Below are 23,375 nucleotides of genomic sequence, written 5' to 3'. Positions count from 1 at the left end.
ATGGCATATAGTTAATGAGGTATGGGGCCACACACTGAATAATTAGGCTTAGAAAAAAATATTGAATAACTTCTTTGTTCACTGAGAGCTATTCATCTTGTACATTCTGGCTCTTACGCTGTATAACACTTGAAAATATGTGCTTAACTTTAAGCTTGTGAGTAAACCCGTTGACTTTTGTGTGCTTAAGTGCTTTACTGGATTGAGGTGAATACATAGTACCTTAGAAGATCCATTAAGGTCTTTTGGAGAAAAAAAAATACTTAGTCCATGCAGTTAAAGACTGACTGTATCATAAAGTGTGCACCCAAAGGGACAGAGTTAAGGTTTTGTCTGCAGCCTCAGTTTTGGCATTTCTAACTTTTGGGTGCTTCACTTTAGAACCTTAAAAGAACATTAATACTTTTTAAAAATGGAATGTATTTGTTATATAATTGTTATATCATTGTGAAAATACAGAACTGAAGCTGACTGGAGTGATTACAATTAAAAGTGTTTTCAGTATTTTCTCTTTAATGAAGCAGTAAGAGCTTGCAGATTACTTTAATCAGAATAACAACAAGGAGTCAGGTGGCACCTTAAAGATTGAGAGATTTATTTGGGTTTTTGTTACCACGAAAGCTTATGCCCAAATCTCTCAAATCTTTAAGGTGCCACCTGACTCCTTGTTGTTTTTGTGGATACAGGCTAACACGACTATCCCTCTGATATTTAATCAGAATGTTAATTGACTTCACTTGCACTTAACACAGGGAGATGTTACTAAAGGAAAGGGATTCCAAAAGAGACATCAGGCCATGAGTTTTAAAGGTTGAGAATGAAGAATTTCATTAAATATTTTGGTGCAGTTTTGGTGTAAAATCTTGTCTCCAATTGCCTCAGATGATGGTGCTTTTGCTCCCAATTGCAAATTAAATACATTTTTTATGATTGATGTTATTGAGGCTGAACCATTAAAAAAAAGTTCTAATCTTTATTGGCTCTATGGGTTGGATAATGCTGCTTACCAGAAGAGAATAGGTACAAGATCTATTTCCATGACAAGTAGAGTCTGTTATGAGTGAGCACTGTTGCTAATGGAAAAATGAAATGTTTTATTTACAATAGTTATGTTTTGAAATAGTAATGTCAGTGAGAGGTGGATTCATTTGGTGTCATCAACGTAAAGTTATGCAATAAGGAAATGAGTACTTCAGCACCATTGGCATGTGCTATCAGATTGGTCTTTCCCCAAAGGCCATTGAAGCAAACAGGAGTCTTTCCATTCATTGGCCTTTGGTCTTAGCCCAGAATGCACAAGGAAAATATAGTGGAACTGAGATGGCTGTACTGTCTAATAAGTGGTATTGAGAAAGTATCCTTGCTAGGGTTCAGGAGCCTGGCAGATCAAAAAACTGGATTGGGAAGTGAGAGGTCCAGGGGATAATGACTTCCTTGGACTTTCTTTTCACTTTGACTGCTCTTTGTTTTTTATTCAAGTGCATGGAAGTTACCTCAGGACAGATGCACCTTGATTTCCTGTTTTTACCAAGATTCTGTGGGCCTATAGCTATTTTAAATATGAAGGAGTTTTGAATGAATTTCATTTTACAGATCAATACATAGTAATATATTTAGCAGAAACCTGAAATTCACTTCTATATTTAAGGTAATGAGAACAGTAAGATTTTGTAACTGTTTACCTCCAGTTTCACCTTCTTGGATTTTCTTATAAATTCTATGTAGATTTTCATAATATGATACTTCCTCTCCTTTATTTTCTTTTCTTGATGACAATTAAAATATCGTCACTGGCATCTGAGTTAGCATTCATGGAAATGAATGAGGCAGTTCTAATCTCAAAGCTATTGTTAAGGATTCTTTGCAAACTCAAGCAGGCATCTCTGCATCAGTTATATACACTTATCATTTTGAAATTTTTCTTTGCGACCATAATAGCTAGAGACTTGCGGTGTTGGGTGTGCTGCTTTTTCAGATTAGATATAAACCCAAAGGTCCTGACCACTTGTGGTCATTCAAAATCATTCACTTTCGGCAAGGGTAGAGAGGTTAATCCCAACTTCCTGGCTAAATTATTTGGGTGATGACATTCTGCTTTCTTAAATTGAAATTTATATTGGATATGGTGTTCTTTCACTTCTTGTTCCAGGGACATGTCAGTACAACTTCCTCCATGTGACAGATTTATGCACCATGTTCCTTTTCTCAAGAGACTAGAGAGTTAACATGGTTCCTGACATTGGTTGGTGTGTTTACACCTTGCTTTTCTACTTTATTAGGTGAGAGGACCTTCAAGTGTGATCACTGTGATGCTACTTTCAAAAGGAAGGACACGTTAAATGTTCACATCCAAGTTGTGCATGATGGACATAAGAAATATAAATGTGATCTGTGTGACAAAGCCTTTGTTACACCTTCAGTGCTTAAGAGTCATAAAAAAGTGAGTATAATCAACTCCCCTGCATTTTCATTCATTTCCTTGTTTGTTTACCCTCAAGACTGTGAAATAACATAATATCACTCAATGGTGTTTTTTTCAGTAAAAAGTTATCAGTTATTATTAACAAGAACAAACATAATGTATTGAAATAAGCAAACTGGGTTGCTGGTGGCATCCAGAGTTTAGAAGGTTCATAGGTAAAAGTCCTTTCTAAACACTCCAGCATTGGGTGTGTAGCAGAGGTGACTTGTTGCACTGCTCTTACAGCACTCCTATCTACCAGTCCATAGAGCGGCATTGGTGTCAGCTTTAGAAGAGGCCACTTGCTCACCTTCCTGGCCAGAGGTAAGGTGTCAACTTAAGTAGATGTTAATAGGGGTGAATGTGGAGAAAATAACTGAACAAAATGACTAGCCACAATAAATGATCTCCAGTGCTGCCACCAAAATGTAGAATATGAGAGAATCTGCTAAAAAAACATTGTGTATGTTTTTACCTTTACAGTTTGAATTGGCGTGTGTGTGTATCTATAAAACTGTTTTTTATAGATTAATAGCAAAACCAAGTGTAATTGTGGTATTTATGTACAGCAATTTAAGCATGAGACTGTATGAAGCACTGATTCTTTACATTATCATTAGGTTCCTACCAAATTCATGGTCCATTGTGGTCAATTTCACGGTCATAGCATTTTTAAAATAGTAAATTTCATGATTTCAGCTATTTAAATCTGAAATTTCATGGTATTGTAATTGTAGGGGTCCTGACCCAAAAAGGAGTTGGTGGGGGCAGGGGTGGGATGGTGTCACAAGGTTATTGCAGGGTGAGGTTGAGGTACTGCTACCCTTCTGTAGTGCAGCTGGCGGTGGTGCTGCCTTCAGAGCTGGGCAGCTGGAGAGCAGCTGGCTGGGAGCCCAGCTCTGAAGGCAGAGCCGCTGCCAGTAGCAGTGCAGAAGTAAGGATGGCATGGTATGGTATTGCCACCCTTACTTCTGCGCTGCTGCCTGCAGTGCTGGGGTCTCATTCAGTAGCCACCACTCTCTGGCTGCCCAGCACTGAAGGCAGCGCAGAAATAAGGGTGGCAGTTCCATGGCCCCACTAAAATAACCTTGTGACCCCCCTGCAACTCCCTTTTGGGTCAGGACCCCCAATTTGAGAAATCTTGGTCTCCTCTGGGAAATCTATATAGTATAGGGTAAAAGGACACAAAAGACCAGATTTCACGGTCTGTGACGTGTTTTTCATGGCTGTGAGTTTGGTAGAGCCCTAATTATCATGCAAGTGAGTTTAGCATTGAGGGTGCTTATAAAGACTAACTACAAAAGGGAATTTAAAGTTTGTTGCCACTCTGTCCTTATGTTGTCTTATGGTCAGTGCTTGTATATGTGTTAGCACCTACCTTTCAGCCCACCGCATAGCCTGGGCTTGATCTTGGACCTCTGAATTCTTGAACATAGTGGACTGCATCATCTTAGTTTTGTATGGCACCAAGCACACAGTCACAGATTACAAATAGTAATGGGGTCAGTTAAGGACAGAATGGATTTTTTTTTCCACAGTTTTAACCTTTACTTAAATATACAGGGAAACCCCACTATAACACGCCCCACAATAACGCGAATTCAGATATAAGGTGATCATAAGGTGGCTCCAGCCGCCCCAAGCAAAAAAAAAAAAAAAAATACAAAAGTGGCCGGAGCACCGCAGAAGCGCAAAAAAGAAAAAAACCGCCAAAGCGCCAAAAAACTTGTGAAAACTGGTAGATGATGGGCGTCTTATGTTTAAGCTTTTCAACAGCTTGGAGTTTGGAGAATTCTTCCTTTTCCACATTTTATCTTTGTTTAGTTCTTCCTCATGTTTCTGGTTCATTTTCCTTCTGCTCCATCTCTCCCTCTTTTTGGGATGTTCAAAGGACTAGGGCATAGGCAGTTGGCCTAATGGTCACAGCTGGGCTGGTGTCCACAAGTCAAGGATGGCCATGAAGTGAAATCAGCAAACAGGGATCAGAGTAATTGCTAGAGGCAGGATTGGTAAGTGAGAGTCAGGGTTAGGGCCAGGCTGGGTCAGAGACTGGAGATCAGAAAGCAAGATGAGATCTGAAGTTACAGCAGGCCAGAAGTCTATGCAGCTGTCTGGGCAACTTTCTTGGAAACCTCCAGGGTTAAATAGTGGGCATTGGCCAATCAGAAGACCACAGGATGCTGTCACTAGAGCTCCTTTAGGCTCCACAGGAAGTACCATCCAGTCTCCACAGTTACTCCTCAGACACGGCTCTCTATGGCCTCCTGCTGGCAATGTGGGAATGTCAGCTGTCCCTGGCTCTGCAAACCTGGGTTCTAGTTCCATGGAGCCTCACAGGATGTGACTCCTTAGGATGTGCCTATCAAACATTAAATACTTTGGCCAGCCCTGTCCCCTCAAGAAAATGAATGCTAGATTTTTGTGAAAAAATGTTAGCCAATTTCACCCAGCGCTTATTAGTATAGTGTGTGTATGTGGGGTTTTTTTATGCTTGTTGATGCTGGTTTATAGTAAGTTGGTTATGATTACTAAATGAAGCTTGTTTGCTGAAAGCTTCACTTGTAATTTTCTGTATTAGAGCATATTAAAATAGTAGAATAAGATATTAATTCTTTGGTACAATGATGATCTGCTCATCCTCTGACAAATATCATCATACTCATCAAATGGCTATTTAATTAGATTTTTGTTTGAAACTGCACTACTTTGATATACCGCAACAAAAGGGATTGCTTTCAATATCTCAAATTGATTTTTTAATTAGTAATGATATGTTGAGTAAACAAAGTACATTAAAATTGTTGTCTCCTTCTCATCAAGAAAATCAAGTTTGTTTTACAATCTATATATTTATTTTTAACCACAGTAATACAGAGTGTAAAAACTAAAAATAACCTAAGTATTTTTTTTTCAGTTTTTTCTTTCCGTTTTAATAAATGAGACAGGAAATGTGTGGAAAAAGAATTTGTGACTCCTCTGATCTACCACATATCATCAGGGTTGTGTGTGATTTTTGTTTGTTTGTTTTGTTTTGTTTTTTTGAGAGTACGGGAAAAATGTATTTTTAAAATAAGATTGTCATGGAATACTACAAAAATAGCAGAATCCACCTATAAAAAGATGGACCTACAAGGGTTATAGGGATAGTTTATACTGCCACTGTCCAATCCTTTATGCATGTAGTTGTTCTCAGCCTGGAAACCTTGATCCCTTTTATAGGTACTGTTTAATTGCATAGAGAGTTTGAGGGTATATCAAAGTTGAACGACTTTATTCTCTCTAATATATGCTATTATGTCTAAATATGTAGAATAATTTCTAAAAAGAAGATTATAAACAATAAATATTTAATACTTTAAATCCTATTAATTTAATAATAAAGTTAATAAATTAATATACTTTATATTATATAATAAATATTATTTACGTAAACAAACAATCTAAGGAACAAACAGAAGGGTCTTTAAAAAAACATTTCTGTGGACACTGTTTACCTAAAACACAGTGAGCATATGTTTATAGCTGTAGTTATGAAAATGCGAACTTGCCCTTAACACTGTCAAAACATAATGGAGGAAATAAGTCATTCCTATTAGTTATACACACTGCTAAAAGTTTCTTGGGATAACCTGACCAATCCATTTCTTTCCTTAATCGGCCCTTGTGTCTAGTATTATGCTTTGAAAGAATGTTACTCCTTGATATGCTCAGTAGGACTGATGAATGATGGAACTCTAGTCCCTCTTCCAGGAAGTGACTTCTGAGTTTTGGGTTCTCAAAAAAAACAATGTCACCACATCCTTTCTTGAGCTGTGGGCAAATACAGTATCTCAGTTGCCTTCTTTTCAACTGGTTTCTTCCTGTCTGTTACCTAAGCAGAACCTCAGACTTGCAATTCTGTCTTGGCAAAACAATATCATTCAGAATGTTCTTTAATTTGTAGGTCTTATCCCCTTCACAAAGCATTATGCCAGCTCTTTTTCTTTAATTTTGTACATATGCCGTACTGGCTAGAGCGAGGCACGTTGTAAACATTTATTCATGTAGACCTGCCTTGTCACACTGTGCACTTCTGTATACGACCTACAACATCTCCGCTTTCCAGTACTAAGCAGTTTTCAGATGAAGATGGACATCCTGCAAACTATGGAATGGTTTTGTTTTGTGTAACTAATTCCCTTTTGAAGGCTGGAAAAAGCTGCCAAACTCCTTTTCACCCGTGACTGGTCTCAGACATGGTTTGAACACAGGAGTGTTGAACCAAAAGTGAATAGTTAGTGTAGAAATATATTGTGCTACTTAGCTATTCCTTTCTTATGTCTATTGTAACTGTTTACAAATGATCAGTCATTTCTTTATTAAGGGCCCCATGCAAGAAGGTACTGAATCACTTAACTCCCACTGGAATGAGTAGGAGACAAGGCCACTTACCAAATCTCAGTATCCTGGCCTAAAAAAGATGCCTTTGTGACTGTTTTTGAAGCTTTTGGTTTATTTTCTATTAATTTTTCTATTAAAAGATTAATTTTAATTTCAAATGCATCTCTTCAACACCGATCTGAAGTCCTTTACTAAGTCTTTTTACAGGCAAATCTCCTATTGAAGTTCATGGGAGCTTTGCTTGTGTAAGACCTGAGAAGTGACTTCAGAATCAGACCCTACTCTATAGTATGTATCTTTCTGTTTTTGAGTTTGTTATACCTTCATTTTAAAATAGCTGAGATGACAAATAGTATAGAATTCTGATCCTCACATTAATATGGTTTGTGGAAAAAATGGAAAATGTTAAGGATGTAAATATAGTATGCAAAATATCTCATTTACTTACAGATAATGGCATCTATTTCTTTTAATTGCTTTTAACTGAATTTCTGAAGCTGCAAAAACATTTCAGAGATGTGCTAATGATGACAGAATTTAATTTAATCTTAATTCTTATATTTTCAGAGTTTGAATGAAATGGTAATATTTGCTCCTTCTTTGAATATGAATCTGTGCTGGTATATTTGTGCATGTAGATTTGAATCCGTATAATTTATATAAGAACTGTGATACTAACTATATAGTGATTAATGTCATGGGAATACTTATATATGTTGCACATACACACACTTTATATATTTGTGTGTGTGTGTATATATATATATAAATAAAAAATATATATATATACACGCACACACACAGAGCCATAATTATATATGAGTCAACATTTTGAAAAATGGCTTCTAATTTTGTGGGCACAATCATACGTCCCTCCTCAAAAGATAGTTTGTGGTTGCAAAACCAGTTGCTTTGTGTGCAAATCTGAGAGATATCTGTCTATTCAGCTTGTGCTCATGCAGATGTTTGAAGTAATTGTGTCTTTTATGGGTGCAATTAACGGTAATGAAAACTGTTGGTAAAAATTTACAGCATTGATGTCCGATGGAAGATATTTCTCATAGTTTGCATGTAACATTTGTTTTAAAAGCACATTAAATCCTTTATCTGAGAAATATAAATTCTATTGTCAAACCAAGGTCACTGGATGATGATTTTTGTGTGTGTGCGCAACGTTGGTCTAATTATGCAGGGGAAAATCCTGAAAGGTCTACCAAGTGATAGCCGGTAAAAACACTATATGAGATTTTAAGAGGTTACATAATAATTAGACACAGACTAAGATCTTTGTCTAAAAATACCTTCCCGGAGTCCCTTGAACTTTGAGGCAATTCAGATCTGAATCTAGATCCAAACTTAAGCCCATCTCTAACAATAACTTTGTAAATGTTACCTGGTGAATAAAGTTCATGTGACAGCTGTACATCACTCTACAACATAGCCAGGGCGTTAAGGCCCAGTATCCCCAAAGAGAACCGTTGTCCTAACTATAAATCTCCCCCATCCAAACTAGTCCTTTACCTTCTGAAGAACTGGGTTGATATGAAAGAGTGTCTGTCTTATTGTTATCACTAGGTATTCTGTGTATCATAAAATAGAAAATTGTGTAAGAGTCAAATAGCTAAATTCTAAAGTTTTTACTTATTCCTCACACTGCCAAATATTCCTTTGAAGTCAATGGAGTTTTGCTGCAGTAAGGACTGAGTGAGAACTTCAGGGCATTTGATCCGTAATTTTAACAGTTTTTATTGTTCAAAAAATTTTGAAAACACACTCTCATTTTAACCCCAGATGACACTGAGAAGTTAGATCTAAGAAGCCAAGTTAGTCTCAATGAAGAGACTTAATTGTTCTTTATTTTTCTTTTCATCCATGTGCATTAGTCACACAAACTTGCATGGAGAATTGATCCATAGTGTATCTAAGATTAAGAATGCAGGACTTTTGGGTACCTGTCCTTTATTTTGTTGATACCTTTGGTTCATTCTCTATTGTAACCACTACCATTTTGTGCTGCTATTACAAATAAGACTGGCCACGTATTTGAGCAACCAAGAACTCCTGTGGAAGTTATGTATTGCTTCAGGGAATCCTGTGATTTTTGGTTCTTCGGAATGAATTAGTAGTTGTCTATCTGGAATCCCCTAATGTTGCCATAAAAGATATATAAAACTTCTAAACAACCTTATTCTAATCAAGATGGATTTAACATTCATATCCCTGGCGTCATGGAGTGAAAAGTACGTGTTTGTTGGATTTTGAAATTGTATCCCATTTACTTTAACTGCGACTACAGTATAATGCATACCATGTGAGTTAAGGTATTTACTGAAGAATAAAGAATGTATAACTTTATAATGGCTGAGGATTTTTCAATCAAAATGAGAATTAATTTCCTGACCTGTGAAGAATTAAATGCAAAGTTTTAAAAACTGAATTTGTTAGTAGGATGAATGGTTTAGTACTCTTACCTCTGCTATCCCATTTGAAATACAGTCCGTAATTCTAAATGAAGAATTTTAATGTTTTCAAACAACTCCCCAGAGATGGGTAGACACCATCCTGTGTGTATATAATTCAGTTGACAGATAAATCTTTATTCAGAAAAGAAGGCTAGGGGTAGCCCTGAGATGGGAATTGCTGTTTCCCAGTGTTGAGGTTATTTTTGAGATAACATGATGATGCTCACATTGCAACTGCTAGGTAAAATCCCTTTTAATTCCAACAAGTTTCACAACATTTGTTCAAATGGTTCAGCCTTTCATTGTAGGAAGAGAATCAGTTTGAGCTTATTGAATGTTTTCTGCTTTTTCACTATTAATATTTTGATGTTACCTTTTATTTTTGTATTGAAAACATTTTTGTCTAGATATTCCTGATACCATGAGTAGTAAATACACAGTTTAGACACAAGTACAGTCAAATAACTTCAAATGACTAATTGTTACCGTCAGTAATTTCTAAAAATAAGGACCAGATTTTGACATCTTTGTCTTTTGAGTAGCACCTTCCATCATGAGTAGTCGCATTCAGTAAATGTGCTTACGTGTGGAATAAGTTGCTGTAAATCAATCTGTGCTGTTAGTTTCAGCAACATAGAACGTTTAGAACCAAATGGGAGAGCATCTCTTCCAGGTTAGTTTGAGCTGTACTGTTAAACCCCAGTTAAGGAAAACAACCATATTAACATTAAGCACATACTTAAGCACATGCTTAAAATGCTTTCCTGAATTGGGGCCTCAGATCAATATGTGAAAATCTGCAAGAATCCAGGCCCACAGCTTTCACTGGAAAGTGGTCCTTCTATTATCTTTATGTTCAAGGTGGTAGTTTTTGTTCCTTCAAAATAGCTGTGCAATATACCAGTATGACATTCTAGCCATAAAAGGGCCAATTATGCAAAGGTAGTGAACACGACCTCTAAAATTCTGAATGATCTTAGTTCGCATTGAAGTCAGCGAATGTTACAAATGCTCAGCATGTCACTCAAGATTGGTTTTTATAGTTGAGAGGGAAAGGTATTGGCCAGTAAGTACAGTCTGAACTTTTTGATTCTGCTGTGTTTCTGTGCTGATGCATTTGATAGGATGAGCTATGTCAACATTATATATCTCACTAAGGCTTTTAGTAAGTAAAGTAAACATGGAAATTGAATTTTTAATTGTTGTAGGAATAAAATTATGGGGAGGGGCAAAGAAACCTCAAGAAAGTCATGTGTTCTATCTCTGTATGACTGATCGTGAAATTTATAATCTTAATTAGATGATCAGTTATATTAAATTTAAGAAAACAAGTTAGTGTTTTCATGGTAAAACGTATCAGATAATAAAATACAGAAAAGCTGAAGTTAAAGAAATTTGCTGCTCTTTCAGATAATGATGAAAGCTGTTTTCCCAGGAGAGGAGTGTGCTCTTCTATTATCCACAGGGAATTTACTATATGTGTGTACACACACGCACATATCCTTTTGACTTACCGTAACTAATATTTTTCTTATTTATACAATAAAAATATTTAACTCTTATCTCGGTAAACCTGGAATATAACTGTTAGGAGTAGGAGGCACAGTCTGAAAATATAACTGCATACAAAAATAACTCCAAATAACTATAATTTCTTGTCTACAGTATTTCCTAAACATGGCAATCTGTATTTTTCTTATCTGGTTTCTTAATATATGTATGTCACTCAAGTAAATTTAGGTGACATACATAAATGATAGAGCTGATCTTTTTACACAAAATGTATACCAAATTAAGGGATTTTTCTTGCTGTTTTTAAGCCAGCTGATAGTGGTCCAAATAATTTTGAGTATTCAAAATGTAGACTACAATTTTTGTATGGAACGTGTTCTGAACAAAAAATAGCTATGGTCTAACCTCAAAAGATGCTAAGTATCCAACAGTCTGGGTGGTTATCTCAACTTTGCAGGGTTCATGAATGTCTCTCAAGAAAGTCTGATTTTTATAAGATCTCCAGCATTGCGTCATTTGGTTCAAACTGAAAATACCACAAGAACACAGTCTTGCAAATGGAGATACATATGAAAATAATTGTATAGAATTTGAAATTGTGCCCACAGATGTTCATAATTGGTTTATAGCAATTCTTGCCTTGCAACAGACTTTTTCTCTTCCAAAGCTGCCAGTTAACACAAGCATACCCTGAAATATACACTTAAGTAGATTCCGTTTCAAAATACAATATGCACAAAAATATTTTAAAGAATTTTCCATAGATGAATTAATCTAATGTTTATCATGCATTAAATACATAGGGTCCAGTCTTGCAATCCATATGTATTGAAGTGAATTAGAGTTTTGTATGCTGAAGGAGTGGCCATGTTAGTTGAGTTATATTTAAACTCTACTCCAAATTATGTTACAATTAGATCTCATTATTATAAGCCAGTTAGAACCAGAAGTTGTGGAGAAAGTTCCCCCACCTTTCCTCCAAATGAAATTTCGTAACACCAATTCCAGTTCTTTTTCCTAGAGAAAAAATTATCTGCAGGACAAATCAAACTCTATTCTATTTTGTAATAAAATAGGACTAGACAAAAACACAAACTTTTAAGCAATGGGTTCATTTTTATTAAGGTTAGTGGTGCCTTGAAGAAATCAATTCATGGTTTCCTGTTTTGTACTATTAATAGTATTTGGCATTGAAAATACCTCACCCCCCAATTGGGTATTTGCAAAAGCACACAAAGATTAATCAAACATTTATAAACCAAACTATTTAAGTAATTATAAACTCCGTGAAACTGTAGTTAGATTTGATAAACAGGTTTATTTTACAATCAATAATGAGATTAGTTTAATTAGTTTAGAAACTTTAGCTATTTTGTGGACTAAAAGGACATCCATGATTGATTTTTTAGAATCTCTGCCTGATGGTGTGGAATCAAATATGTAATGACTGTGGAAGGAAATATAAGCTTGGAAGAAAAGAAATACAATAGAGAAAAAACAAAAGAAAAATGGCCAGTGTCAAGTATATTAAATAGATCCTAGTTCTTTAGATCCTAGTTCTATAGATCCTAGTTCTTTAAAGCTATGCAATATCTTCTTTTCTTAACTTTTTGTTTCCTTTCCTCCCCATCCAGACACACACAGGGGAAAAGGAGAAAATTTGCCCGTATTGTGGACAGAAGTTTGCAAGCAATGGAACATTAAGAGTTCATATTCGGAGTCATACAGGTACAGTAAATAAAGAGAACTGTGATAAAGAGAACTTAATTGTTTAGACATATAACTATATTACAAAAATACTTCTTGCAATCGAAGTACTGTTTTACACACAAGGTGAATGAATACAGCATTTTGAGATTTAGTGCTTTTTTGCCTGATTAACTTGAAGATCCACAGCTACCATACTTCAAACATACAATTACAAAAATCCCATTAGACTTTCTGATTACCCATGTTTGTCCATGAAAGAACTTTTCTTACTAATTGGACTGCTGTTCTGGCCTGATTAATTTAGAGCCAAATCCTGCTACCCTTGTTTGTGTAGTCTCACATTACTTCAGTGGAGCTATCACAGTTTGCACTAGTTGAGGATCTGTCCCAGTGACTTGAATGGAACAACTCCCATAAGTAAGGCAAGCAGGATATGGCCCTTAGTGTTTTGAGACGTCACCATAGTTCCCATGGTAAAGAATATCTGTCTATCAAATATGAGATTGACTAAAAATTGATTACATATACATTAGATGATCAGTTTTGTTATTTTCACCTTTGGAAGCAAAAATTGATTCTATAAATATATCACCATGTTAATGATTTCTGGTTCGTGTGGGCAGTATAAGATGAGGTGAAGCCAGAGGGATGCTTCACACATGCCAGAATATTAGCATAAGGGACAAGTTTGATGAGGGCATATATTTTGTTGGATCAGCTTCTGTTGGTGGAAGGGACAAGGTGGCAGGAGACTGGCTCATAGGCAGTCTGGTGCTTGGAGCAAGAATCAGGTCGAGGGCTCGGAGTCCGAATGTCTGAGCACAAAGCCAAAATAGAGTCAGAGATGGTGACTGGAGCCAAAGGTCAAAACTGAGTCAGAATCCAAATGCCAGCGCCAAGGGTTGAGTTAGAGTCAGAACCAGAGCAAGGGTCAGAACCAGATTACCTCATGTCAAGGGAGGCAGGAGCAAGTCTGGGACAAGACTGGAACAAGAGTGGGTACATGGCAGGGTCTAGGCTGGAGCAGAGCTGGGAGTAAGGTGAGCACAGGGAGGCAGACAATCTGTGGGTGTGTGATTATGCAGCCACTGATCCTCGCAGCTGCTGGGCTTAAGAGCGAGCCACTGGACTGCCTTAACCAATCAGGTGGTTCTGCTGTGGCCTAGCTGTGACTGTCTGCCTGACAACTGGGCAGGTGCAGCTGCAGGTCTTAATTCCTGAGAGAGTCTTTCAGGCTTACACAGAGCTCTTCTTCAGGTCTGGGGAAGGTAACCAGATTGTCTGAGCTAAATACAAGGTAAGACAGAGTGCTAAGCATAAAGGGTTCATACATGCTATAGGAGACCACTTAAAATGAAGTGGGCAGTTAAGGGTTAGCAGGCAGTAGGACGTTACAAATTGTTGTCATGAGCCATAAAACCAGTGACTCTGTTCAGTCCATGGTTTTTAGTGTTTAGCAGCGTTCTGCATTTAATTTCCTCAGCTTGTCTTTGAAGGTGTTGTGCATTGAGGGGCATGTGTTGCAGACAAATTCTAGAATCTACCAAGACTGTCTTTTAAGGACAAGTGGAAGGATCCTTTTGGGGGTCTTACTTGCTGCATTAGGAGAGTATGTGGGGGTCACTCTTGCCCTGTTAAGACTCTTTGGCCTGAATTTACAAAAGGAGCTAGGCACCTAAGTCCCTGTTTTGGGACTGCTGCAATTTACAAAACTCCCACTGAACCTTGTAGGTGCCTAAACTCACTTGATGCCTAAGTTTTCAAAGTTCCCTAGCAGTCTGTTTCTGCCTCTGAGCATACTTCCTCCCTGTAGGTACCTGCATACCTATCTCTTGCCTAAGCCCAGGAGCAATTCACAAACCAGGGGAAGATAGGAATTCTTCCGCCTAAGTCGTGTGCAGGACTTAATCCAGTAAGCATGCTCAGAGAGCACCTATTGGATCAGGCCCCTTGGGTGAGTTCATACAAAACAGCTGTTGTTAGGCAGGTCCCATTGGGTAGGGTACTCAGCTGAGATATAGGGGACCACAAGCTGAAGTCCCTGTAATGGGATAGATCACAGAACCCCCCCTTGGGAGCTGCCACCTGATGTGCCAAGACTGCTTCTGCCCCTGCTTTCCCTGCCAGCCTGGGATCCCAACACCCTGCCTTGCTGAGCCAGACACGCCCATCTGCTCCAGCACAGACCCAGGGTCTGAATTACTTGCCCAACAGCAGCAGGCTTAACTGAAAGCATCTAAGAAGTGTTCTTGTCTTTAACACTCAGATGCCCAACTCCCAATGGGTCTAAACCCAAATAAATTCGTAAACTCATAAATTGCTCGCCTTCTATAACACTGCTAGAGATGCACAGCTGTTTCTCTCCCCCCCCCCCCCAGGTATTAATACATACTCTGAGTTAATTAATAAGTAAAAAGTGATTTTATTAAATACAGAAGGTAGGATTTAAGTAGTTCCAAGTAATGACAGACAGAACAAAGTGAATTACCAAGTAAAATAAAATAAAACACACCAGTCTGTGTCTAATCCCACTGAATACAGATAAAATCCTCACCAGTTCCAGAATGCTCCCCTTTACAGACTAATCTCCTTTTGGTCTGGGTCCAGCAATCACTCACATCCCTTGCAGTCACTGTCCTTTGTTCCAGTTTCTTTGAGGTATCTTTGGGGGTGGAGAGGCTCTCTGGTCAGCTGAAGACAAAATGGAGGGGTCTCCTCTGGGCTTAAATAGACTTTCTCTTGTGGGTGGAGACCTCCCTCCTCACTCCTATGCAAAGTCCATCTACAAAATGGGGCTTTGGAGTCACCTGGGCAAGTCACATGTCCATGCATGACTGAGTTCCTTACCAGCCAAGCCACATTCCTGGGAAAGCCCAGATGTGGGTTGGTGTCTCCAAGTTCATTGTTGGCTTAAGTGTTTCTTGATTGGGCACTTATTGAGAATAGTCTTTTCTCAGGAAGCTGACCAACTGCTTAACTACAGCCTACTTTGAATCAAACAAGTATGCAGCCAGTATTCATAGCTTCGAATACAAAACTGAAACATGCATACAAATAGGATGAATAGATTCAGTAGATTATGACCTTTACAGAGATGTGTTACATGGCATATGTAGCATAAAACACATTCCAGTTATGTTTTTATTCACACACGCGCGCACACACACACACACACTCATAAGTATATTTCCATAAAACCTGATGGGAGGCACCACCACAGTCCCCTCTCCACCCGAGGAGGAAAAGGAATTTGAATTGAAATCTGTTCAGGTGAGTGCTGTAATAATCATTGGGCTGTGGGATATTCTGTTATATAGCTCCCTCAAGGTCTTCTGGTGAAGCTGTTGGATTCTGAATAAATAGTCATTGGAGCAGAGGGACTGGATCTTGGGTCTCCCACCTCACAGATGAATGCTCTAATCACTGGACTATAGAGTGATTCTAAAGCTGTACTTCCTCTCGGGCCCAAATGACTCTGGGAGAAAATTGTAAATGTACAAATCTTCTTGTGACCATTTTTAAATCTTCATAAATGAAAAGATCCCAACAGCAGGGTCTCTCGAATCTGAACCCTTTCAAATTTCAGATAATGTAGTATGGGTTTGAATCCCTAGATCTGAACTTCACCTCTATCTTTTGGTTTCTGAGTTGAATCCAGAATGACAAGGGGCCTGTTTCCTAGTTCCAGTTTTGATATGTGTGAAAGCTCCAAAGAAAATTGCAAAATTGCAACAGTATAAAATCCAAATTCAGACCTGAGTCTTGATCCAGCCTCAGATTCTAACCATATCTTATATCTAATCCGGATCCAAACATGCCATTCCTAAACCCAATGCTACTCAGTTGTTTTTGTCACAAAGTCTCTTTCATTATAATGTCCTGATACGCAGTGTGTGTGTCACATAATCTTGTATACATAATTGCACCCAAACCATATTATTTTTTTCAATGTACACAAGATTTATACAAACAAATCAGTCATACTGGAGGATTTCAGTTACCACACAGTACAGATTCAATTCAAGGAATTGGCACGTAGCTGAAAGTTTTAGTGATGTTTTGCTTCCAGCATGAAAGGATGTAGGTTTGAGTTTGACATGCAAAGCTGCTGTTAACAAATAGGCTTCCCGTGACAGTCTGTTCACTTTTGCATAAACAAATTTGGGTAGCAGAAAGATGACAGCATGTGTATGTTTAATCACTTGGCTTTCTACTATGTTTAGTAAAAGTCTTAATCACTTCCCTCTATCATGGCTATCTGTTAAGATAAAAGCTGTTTGGTTTGTGATACAGTTTACAATTCTAAATGCATCCAATACAGGATACTAGTAATTTCAATGGTCCCACATCTGATCATGTAGCCAGACAAAAATCTTTTATGGACTGGCCAAAAGGATGAAATTAATTTATATTTTTAGCTCTTATTCTCTAATAAATGTGAAAGTTATCACTCGTAGCAGGTGTAAAAAAGAGAATTCTGCTGAAATAGTTGTATATAGTTTAGCTAAAGAAAATAAAAAACAAACTAGAAACACAAAAGGAAAGTAAGGGCAGGGCAGGCATAATAATAATTGCAGTGCAACCTCTCCTTTCCTCTTTCTTTTTCTGCTTGTTCTGTCTCTGACAACCCAACTTCTCAAACTCTTTGCAAGACTTTCATCCACAGCTTCCTCCTTCTATCCCCTAATTTATCTGTGTTTCTTCTTCTGTCCTCCATATCTGTTTCTTCCACAACATTACAACCAATGGGAGCTTCAGGTGCTCTCTAAGGAGTGAAGGGCAGCAACCCCCTTTCCTTGTCCTTCTCTCCCCGTAAAACTTGGAGCAAATGGCCTGTGGGTGAAAGAAGCCTGTGGTGGCTCTGCCCTCTCCAGGAAACTCCTCACCCTTGAGGGGAATATGTGAATTTTTGTGGGAGTAGAGGGGAATTGTGCGTTACTATGCAGCATCTAGCAAAATGGAATCCCAGCCTAACTGGTGTCTTTGGCTGCTTTCACAATACAGATAATTAAATATAACTCCAGTAAGGAAATGGGAATGATCTAATTTATGTTGGCTTTATACATTATTTCTGTTTCATAATAGCATTATAATGCACTGTAGGCCTCACATATAGTTCATAGCAGAACCACCCTCCCTTATAAAACTTTCTGTACATATATTTGCAAGTCAGTGTAGGGCTTGTGGCTTTATGTTTGTTGATCACCATATGTCTGGATTTGTTGCAGTACTAGTGCGGTGTCAGATTTTCTTCAGCCTATTCTATTTAAGGACAAAATTGTTTTCATTTGCTTCCACCAGATGTTCCTTAGGCAAGTGTTGGCTGATTATTATCTCTGTTATCCTTTTTAGGAATATGGCTGTCCTTGAAGACAAAGTTGACATAGTTCAGAGAAAAGATTTTTTTTTAACCAAAAATATTTTTTCTTCCTTACATTGCCATCCCACAAGGAACTCTTTCACCTTTTAGTTTTCCTATATTTTTGAATACTGGACATGAGAATTATGAGTAATTTACTGCTTTTCCGAAATACTGTTGTCCACAATCTCACAGTGTTCAGGAAATTTCAATATATTACTCCGGTTCTTCATTAAAAACTCTGGATTCCCACTCCCCAGTTTGTTGAACGTAAAATCTTTTCACCTGCATGGCTGCATAAATCATTATTTGCCTTGCTTGGTATAGGTAGATTATCATAGATTATCTGTGTGTTCCAGCCCCATCTTTTAGATGAAGTGCTTTAGTTTTCTCTCCTCACAATCCTATTATGCTTTTTAAAATTTCTGTTGTAGACTATTGTTTGTTCTTGAACGCCACACCTTCCCTGTTTCTATGAACTACAGATGTTAGACTTCATTTCTCAAGTGTAAAGCAGTGTTAGTTACTTTCAAATCAGACAATAGATCTCTTTTGAACAGAGGGGATTTTATAGCTGTCAGATTGAAAATTCTATTTACATGTACAGCATTATCCATGACACTTAACGCTTTGGCTCCTTCAAGCATTATTTCTCAAACTTTGAGAAAAGGGTTCATGAACCCAGTCCTTGCAAGACCTCTAATGGGAACTATGATAAAACAACAATTTGGAGCCATAACTGTACCAGAAACAATAACTACGATATTTTAGGAGGCTTACTTGAATCATAAAGGAGTGCAAAAAAAAGTATATTCACAGTTCGATGTGAGGGATGAGCCTGGCTGAAAGATTATGGTCTACACAAGAAATTGGAGAAATATGCAGGCTTAAGTAATTCTTTGATCAATAGATAATTGAAATGCTTCAGTATTATTGCCGCCATTAAAGAAAGGGGATGAGAACTTTCAAGATTTTTGTATCTAAAGCTGGAAACTTCTCCTTCACAGAACATGACAAGATAACGGCCTGGTCTACGCTATGGGATTAGGTCGAATTTAGCCGTGTTAGGTTGATTTTAAAAATGAATGCGTCCACACAACCAACCCATTCCATCCACCTAAAGGGCTCTTAAAATCAGTTTCTATACTTCTCCTCGGTGAGGGGAGTAGTGCTAAAATCAACTTTACTGGGTTGAATTTGTGGTATTGTGGACAGAAATCAATAGTATTGGCCTCCAGGACCTATCCCAGAGTGCTCCATTGTGACCGCTCTGGACAGCACTTTGAACTCCAATGCGCTAGCTAGGTACACAGGAAAAGCCCTGGGAAATTTTTGAATTTCATTTCCTGTTTGGTCAGCATGGTAAAGTCAGCAGCACAGCTGATCATGCAGTCCTCCAAGAAGCATAGAGTGTAAAATGTTTCTACACTCCCCCTATCATCTCCGTCCCTGAGGTTATCTCAGATTAGAAGGCAAAAAAAACGCACTCGTGATGCCATGTTTTCTGAGCTTAAGCAGTCCTTCCACACTGATAGGGCACAGCTTAATGCATGGAGGCATTCAGTCACAGAGGCCAGGAAAGAATTAAGTGAGCACAAAGAGTGGAGGCAGGACGCGATGCTGAGGCTAATTGGAGAGCAAACATACTTGATGAATCATCTGTTGGAGCTGCAGGAAAGCCAACGAGCACAGACTCCCGCTGCATCCTCTGTATAACCGCCTACCCTCCTCCTAATGTTCCATAGCCTCCTCATCCAGATGCCCAGGAACACGGGGAGGGAGGCTCCAGGCACCCAGCCACTCCACTGCCAGAGGATGGCCCAAGTAACAAAAGGCTGTCATTCAAACAATTTGATTTTTTTTTAGTGTGGCTACAATAAGCAATGTGGCCTTGTCCGTTATCTCTTTTTTTTATTTTTATTTTTTTTAAATTAATAAAGAAAGACTGCATGCTTTCAAAACAATAGTTACTTTATTTTGAAGGGAAGAGGGTGGTTGGCTTACATGGAATTAAAATCAACAAAGCGGGTGGGTTTGCATCAAGAAGAAACACACACAACTGTCACACCACAGCCTGACCAGTCAAGAAACTAGTTTTCAAAGTCTCTCTAATGCACAGCGTGCCTTGCTGTGCTTTTCTAATCACCCTGGTGTCTGGCACAAAACAATTGTCTGCCGTTGCTTTCACAGAGTGGGGGAAAGAGGGGAGAGTGACGTCATGTACCCCAAACCACACACAATAATGTTTTTGCCCCATCAGACATTGGGAGCTTAACCCAGAATTCCAATGGGCGGAGACTGCAGGAACTGTGGGATAGCTACCCACAGTGCACCACTCCTTAAATCGATGCTAGCCACGGTAGTGAGGACGCACTCCACTGACTTAATGTGCTTAGCATGGACATACGCAATCAACTGTATAAAATCGATTTCTAAAAATCGACTTCTATAAAATCAACCTAATTCTGTAGTGTAGACATACCTTAAGTCACTTGCAGTACCTCGTCATCGTTAAGAACTGTCTGTTTGCTTGCAATAGACTAATTATTGCTACCAAGTCATTAATATTTTGCATGGTGTTTGTGATTCACGTCTTTCCTCTCTATGGTTCACCAGATATATATTAGTAAATCTACAGAAATAGACAGCTAGATACAAAGTTTCTTCAGACACTGATTTTATGCATTCCTTTTGGTTCCTGACTAATTCTACAGTTACCCTAGTGAAATTTGAAATAAAAGGGAATAACTTCAGTGTCATGCAGTTGGTTAAACTGATTGCCAGGTTTTCTGGTGAATGCTTTTACACCATCTTGCATTGAGAGAAGAATTCAGCTTGCCCTGGTAACCAAAGATGTCAGCAAAGTTTAGACCATGTGTAAAAACAACAAAGAGTCTGGTGGCACGTTAAAGACTGACAGATTTATTTGGGCATAAGCTTTTGTGTGTAAAAAAACACTTCTTCTGAAGAAGACATATTCTGTCTTCTGAAGAAGTGGTTTTTTTACCCACGAAAGCTTATGCCCAAATAAATCTGTTAGTCTTTAAGGTGGCACCGGACTCCTTATTGTTTTTATGGCTACAGACTAACACGGCTACCCCCTGATACTAGACCATGTGTGCCACCAAGATGAATTATTGAAGTTGTCAAAAAGAGGAGATTCATTGTGCTGTTCATTGTGGACAATCTGTACTTCTCCAGTTAATTGAAAGGGTCAAAGTAGTGCTTCACCTTCTGAGGGGCTACATCGCTGCAAAGGGAAATATGAGTTGCCAGTGAAGGTAATCCCTGTCATCATGGCCTTTAATAATAAAGTTCATTACTTTGAACTGCTCTGGGAAAGACCTGACACAGTTTTTTAGGAGTTTTTCTGAGCAGTAAGAGACCTTGGCTGCGTATTAAACATGAAGCCATGGTTTCTAAATGTTACAATAATTTTGAAGACTTCATGCTGTTGGCATTCACTAAACACTGTGGTTTTGAATGAAATCAATTCAAAATTATACCCTCCTATGTTTGTCATCACATTTCTGCATATCTCATTTCATTCTGAGCTCTGAATGAAACAATCCATCTTCCTGGGTCATATCTTCCCCCCCCCCCCTCCCCGAGCCAGGGCTGAGTTTTGACAAAGACTGAACATCACAGTTGTGAATGACTCAGAAATGCCCTCAGGCCTTAGTGATTACAGCTGACGTGGCTGGTGTCCCAGTTCAGTGACGTGGGTTGTCATGTTCTCTCAGCATGGGTACCGGTGATTCATGTTTTATATAACTATGTTCAGCGGGGCTTGTCCTGTTTTGTATGAGATAAATCCAGGCACACACGGGCTCAGATTAATTTTCTTTTATTAGTAGGGGCTCTAGCATCCTGCATTAATCCACACTGAACTCCTACATGGGATGCTCATGTTACAACACTACGTTGGCCTGAAAGTGGCACACCATTACAAGTCTTATGTTATGGATCCAGTATTATCATATGCTATATTGAATTTATTTTATATGACCTATTGTGACCCACCTTGACCCAATTTGCAATCTCACCATGAGCCACAGTTTGAAAGACCCTTCTTTACAAAGTATTGTTCCCAAGCACTGTAACCCATCTCTAAAATTTTAAAGCAATCCTCTTCACTGTTGTTTAATACATGGCGCATGTTCTCAAATGGTGTTACTCACAGATGTATGCACGCTCCCTCAAATAAGCAATTTTCTGTTCCCTTTTATCTTAGAATAGGCCTCTGTAAATGAGGCCTAACAGTACTTGCCCTTTCAGCTGTAACTGCCAGTTTGGGGTGAGTGGAGCCGTCTGTGTGTGCATGTGTATAAGAAGGTGGATGTTTGGGTCTGAGCCTGGCATATGCTCTGTAATTCATCATCTGGGTTTCCAGCCCTGGAATGACAGAGACAGCACTCTGTAGGTCAGCAGAAACACTATAGCACATTCTCTCCCTGCTATATCCTGTTGGTTTATGGCTTCTCAGGGTCAGAGGGAGCTGGGGTTAATTCAGCAAAAGAATCCTCTGACTGTGACATAAATTCCACTGATTGTTCATAAATTGTGAAAGAAATTCTATGAACTGCTTTTGGGGGTTTTAAAGCTCTGGGCCAGGAGGTTAATTATTTGCCTAAAGTTTCAACTAACTTTCAGTGCTAACAGATACCGGCTGTTGTTTGTGTTTTCTTGCATCTACCTTTACACACAGTTATTTAAATGTGATAATAAATCACTGTCTCATATTTTAAAAAAAATAATTGTGTGGCTGGTCTCCTAATTGATTATGCCATCTAAAAAAAGAATAGAAACTCTTAGAATACCGTATTTGAAGTTGTGCATCACAGTTTGGTGTGTGATGAGTTTATTTTTACAGCTGCTGTTTTTCAATGCATAGTAGCAAGGATGTGCTGAGTGTAAAGTCATTCCATTCTCTACCAATTCCAATAAACAGGGCTTGGGGGCTGGTGATGGACAATCGATGATCTTGCACATCAGATTTTTGAAGATATTCATGTGTGTGATGATGAGTTAAGCATAAAGAGATAGACTTGATTTTTTTCTCTGTTTCCCCCCACTTTTAGCCAAGGAGCCTAAGGCGAAAGCTCAGTTAAGTCAATAGAAGGACTCCCAAAGAATTTACTTTAGTTCAGGCCCTAAATGTTGTCCCAACATATTTATTTCTTTAATGTTATATCTGTTTAAATTAATCCATAGCATACAGTGTAGCTTTCCTATATATTGTTATACTCTGTGCAATAAGCTAGCTTTTAATTCTTGAAATAATGTTGAGAGAATTCCTTTAGCTCTAATTCAGCGTAGATAAATTACAGATAATACTAAAGTTGCATTAAAATGACAAAATCAACTGGAACCTTGATTCTACATCTTAATTGCCAAAATATCAAGGTTTTTCTTACCATTGTTTTCTTTTCCATATTTAATAAATTTTTGGCAGTCTTTTGAAGTTCTTTTCATACTTTTAGAAAATCAT

The 23,375-nt window shown here is 38.2% G+C and overlaps 1 protein-coding gene across 13 annotated transcripts in view; it reads left to right on the top strand.

Moving 5' to 3' along the window:
* Window positions 1–23,375, top strand: part of PRDM5 (PR/SET domain 5) — a 144,100-nt gene that overhangs the window by 78,497 nt on the left and 42,228 nt on the right. For 8 of the 13 annotated variants that reach the window (XM_050946428.1, XM_050946432.1, XM_050946430.1 and 5 more), the window contains 3 exons: window positions 2,280–2,440; window positions 2,708–2,785; window positions 12,450–12,543. In XM_050946428.1, coding sequence (XP_050802385.1) covers window positions 2,280–2,440; window positions 2,708–2,785; window positions 12,450–12,543 — 333 coding nt within the window. Of the gene's footprint in view, window positions 1–2,279; window positions 2,441–2,707; window positions 2,786–12,449; window positions 12,544–15,707; window positions 15,742–17,877; window positions 18,695–23,375 lie in introns of those variants that run through there. The other 5 variants (XM_050946435.1, XM_050946433.1, XM_050946429.1 and 2 more) reach the window with 3 other exon arrangements.

Source organism: Gopherus flavomarginatus, chromosome 3 (genome assembly GCF_025201925.1).
Source record: "Gopherus flavomarginatus isolate rGopFla2 chromosome 3, rGopFla2.mat.asm, whole genome shotgun sequence".
NCBI classification, from domain to species: Eukaryota; Metazoa; Chordata; order Testudines; family Testudinidae; genus Gopherus; species Gopherus flavomarginatus.
This window is presented reverse-complemented; position numbering and strand designations above follow the sequence as displayed.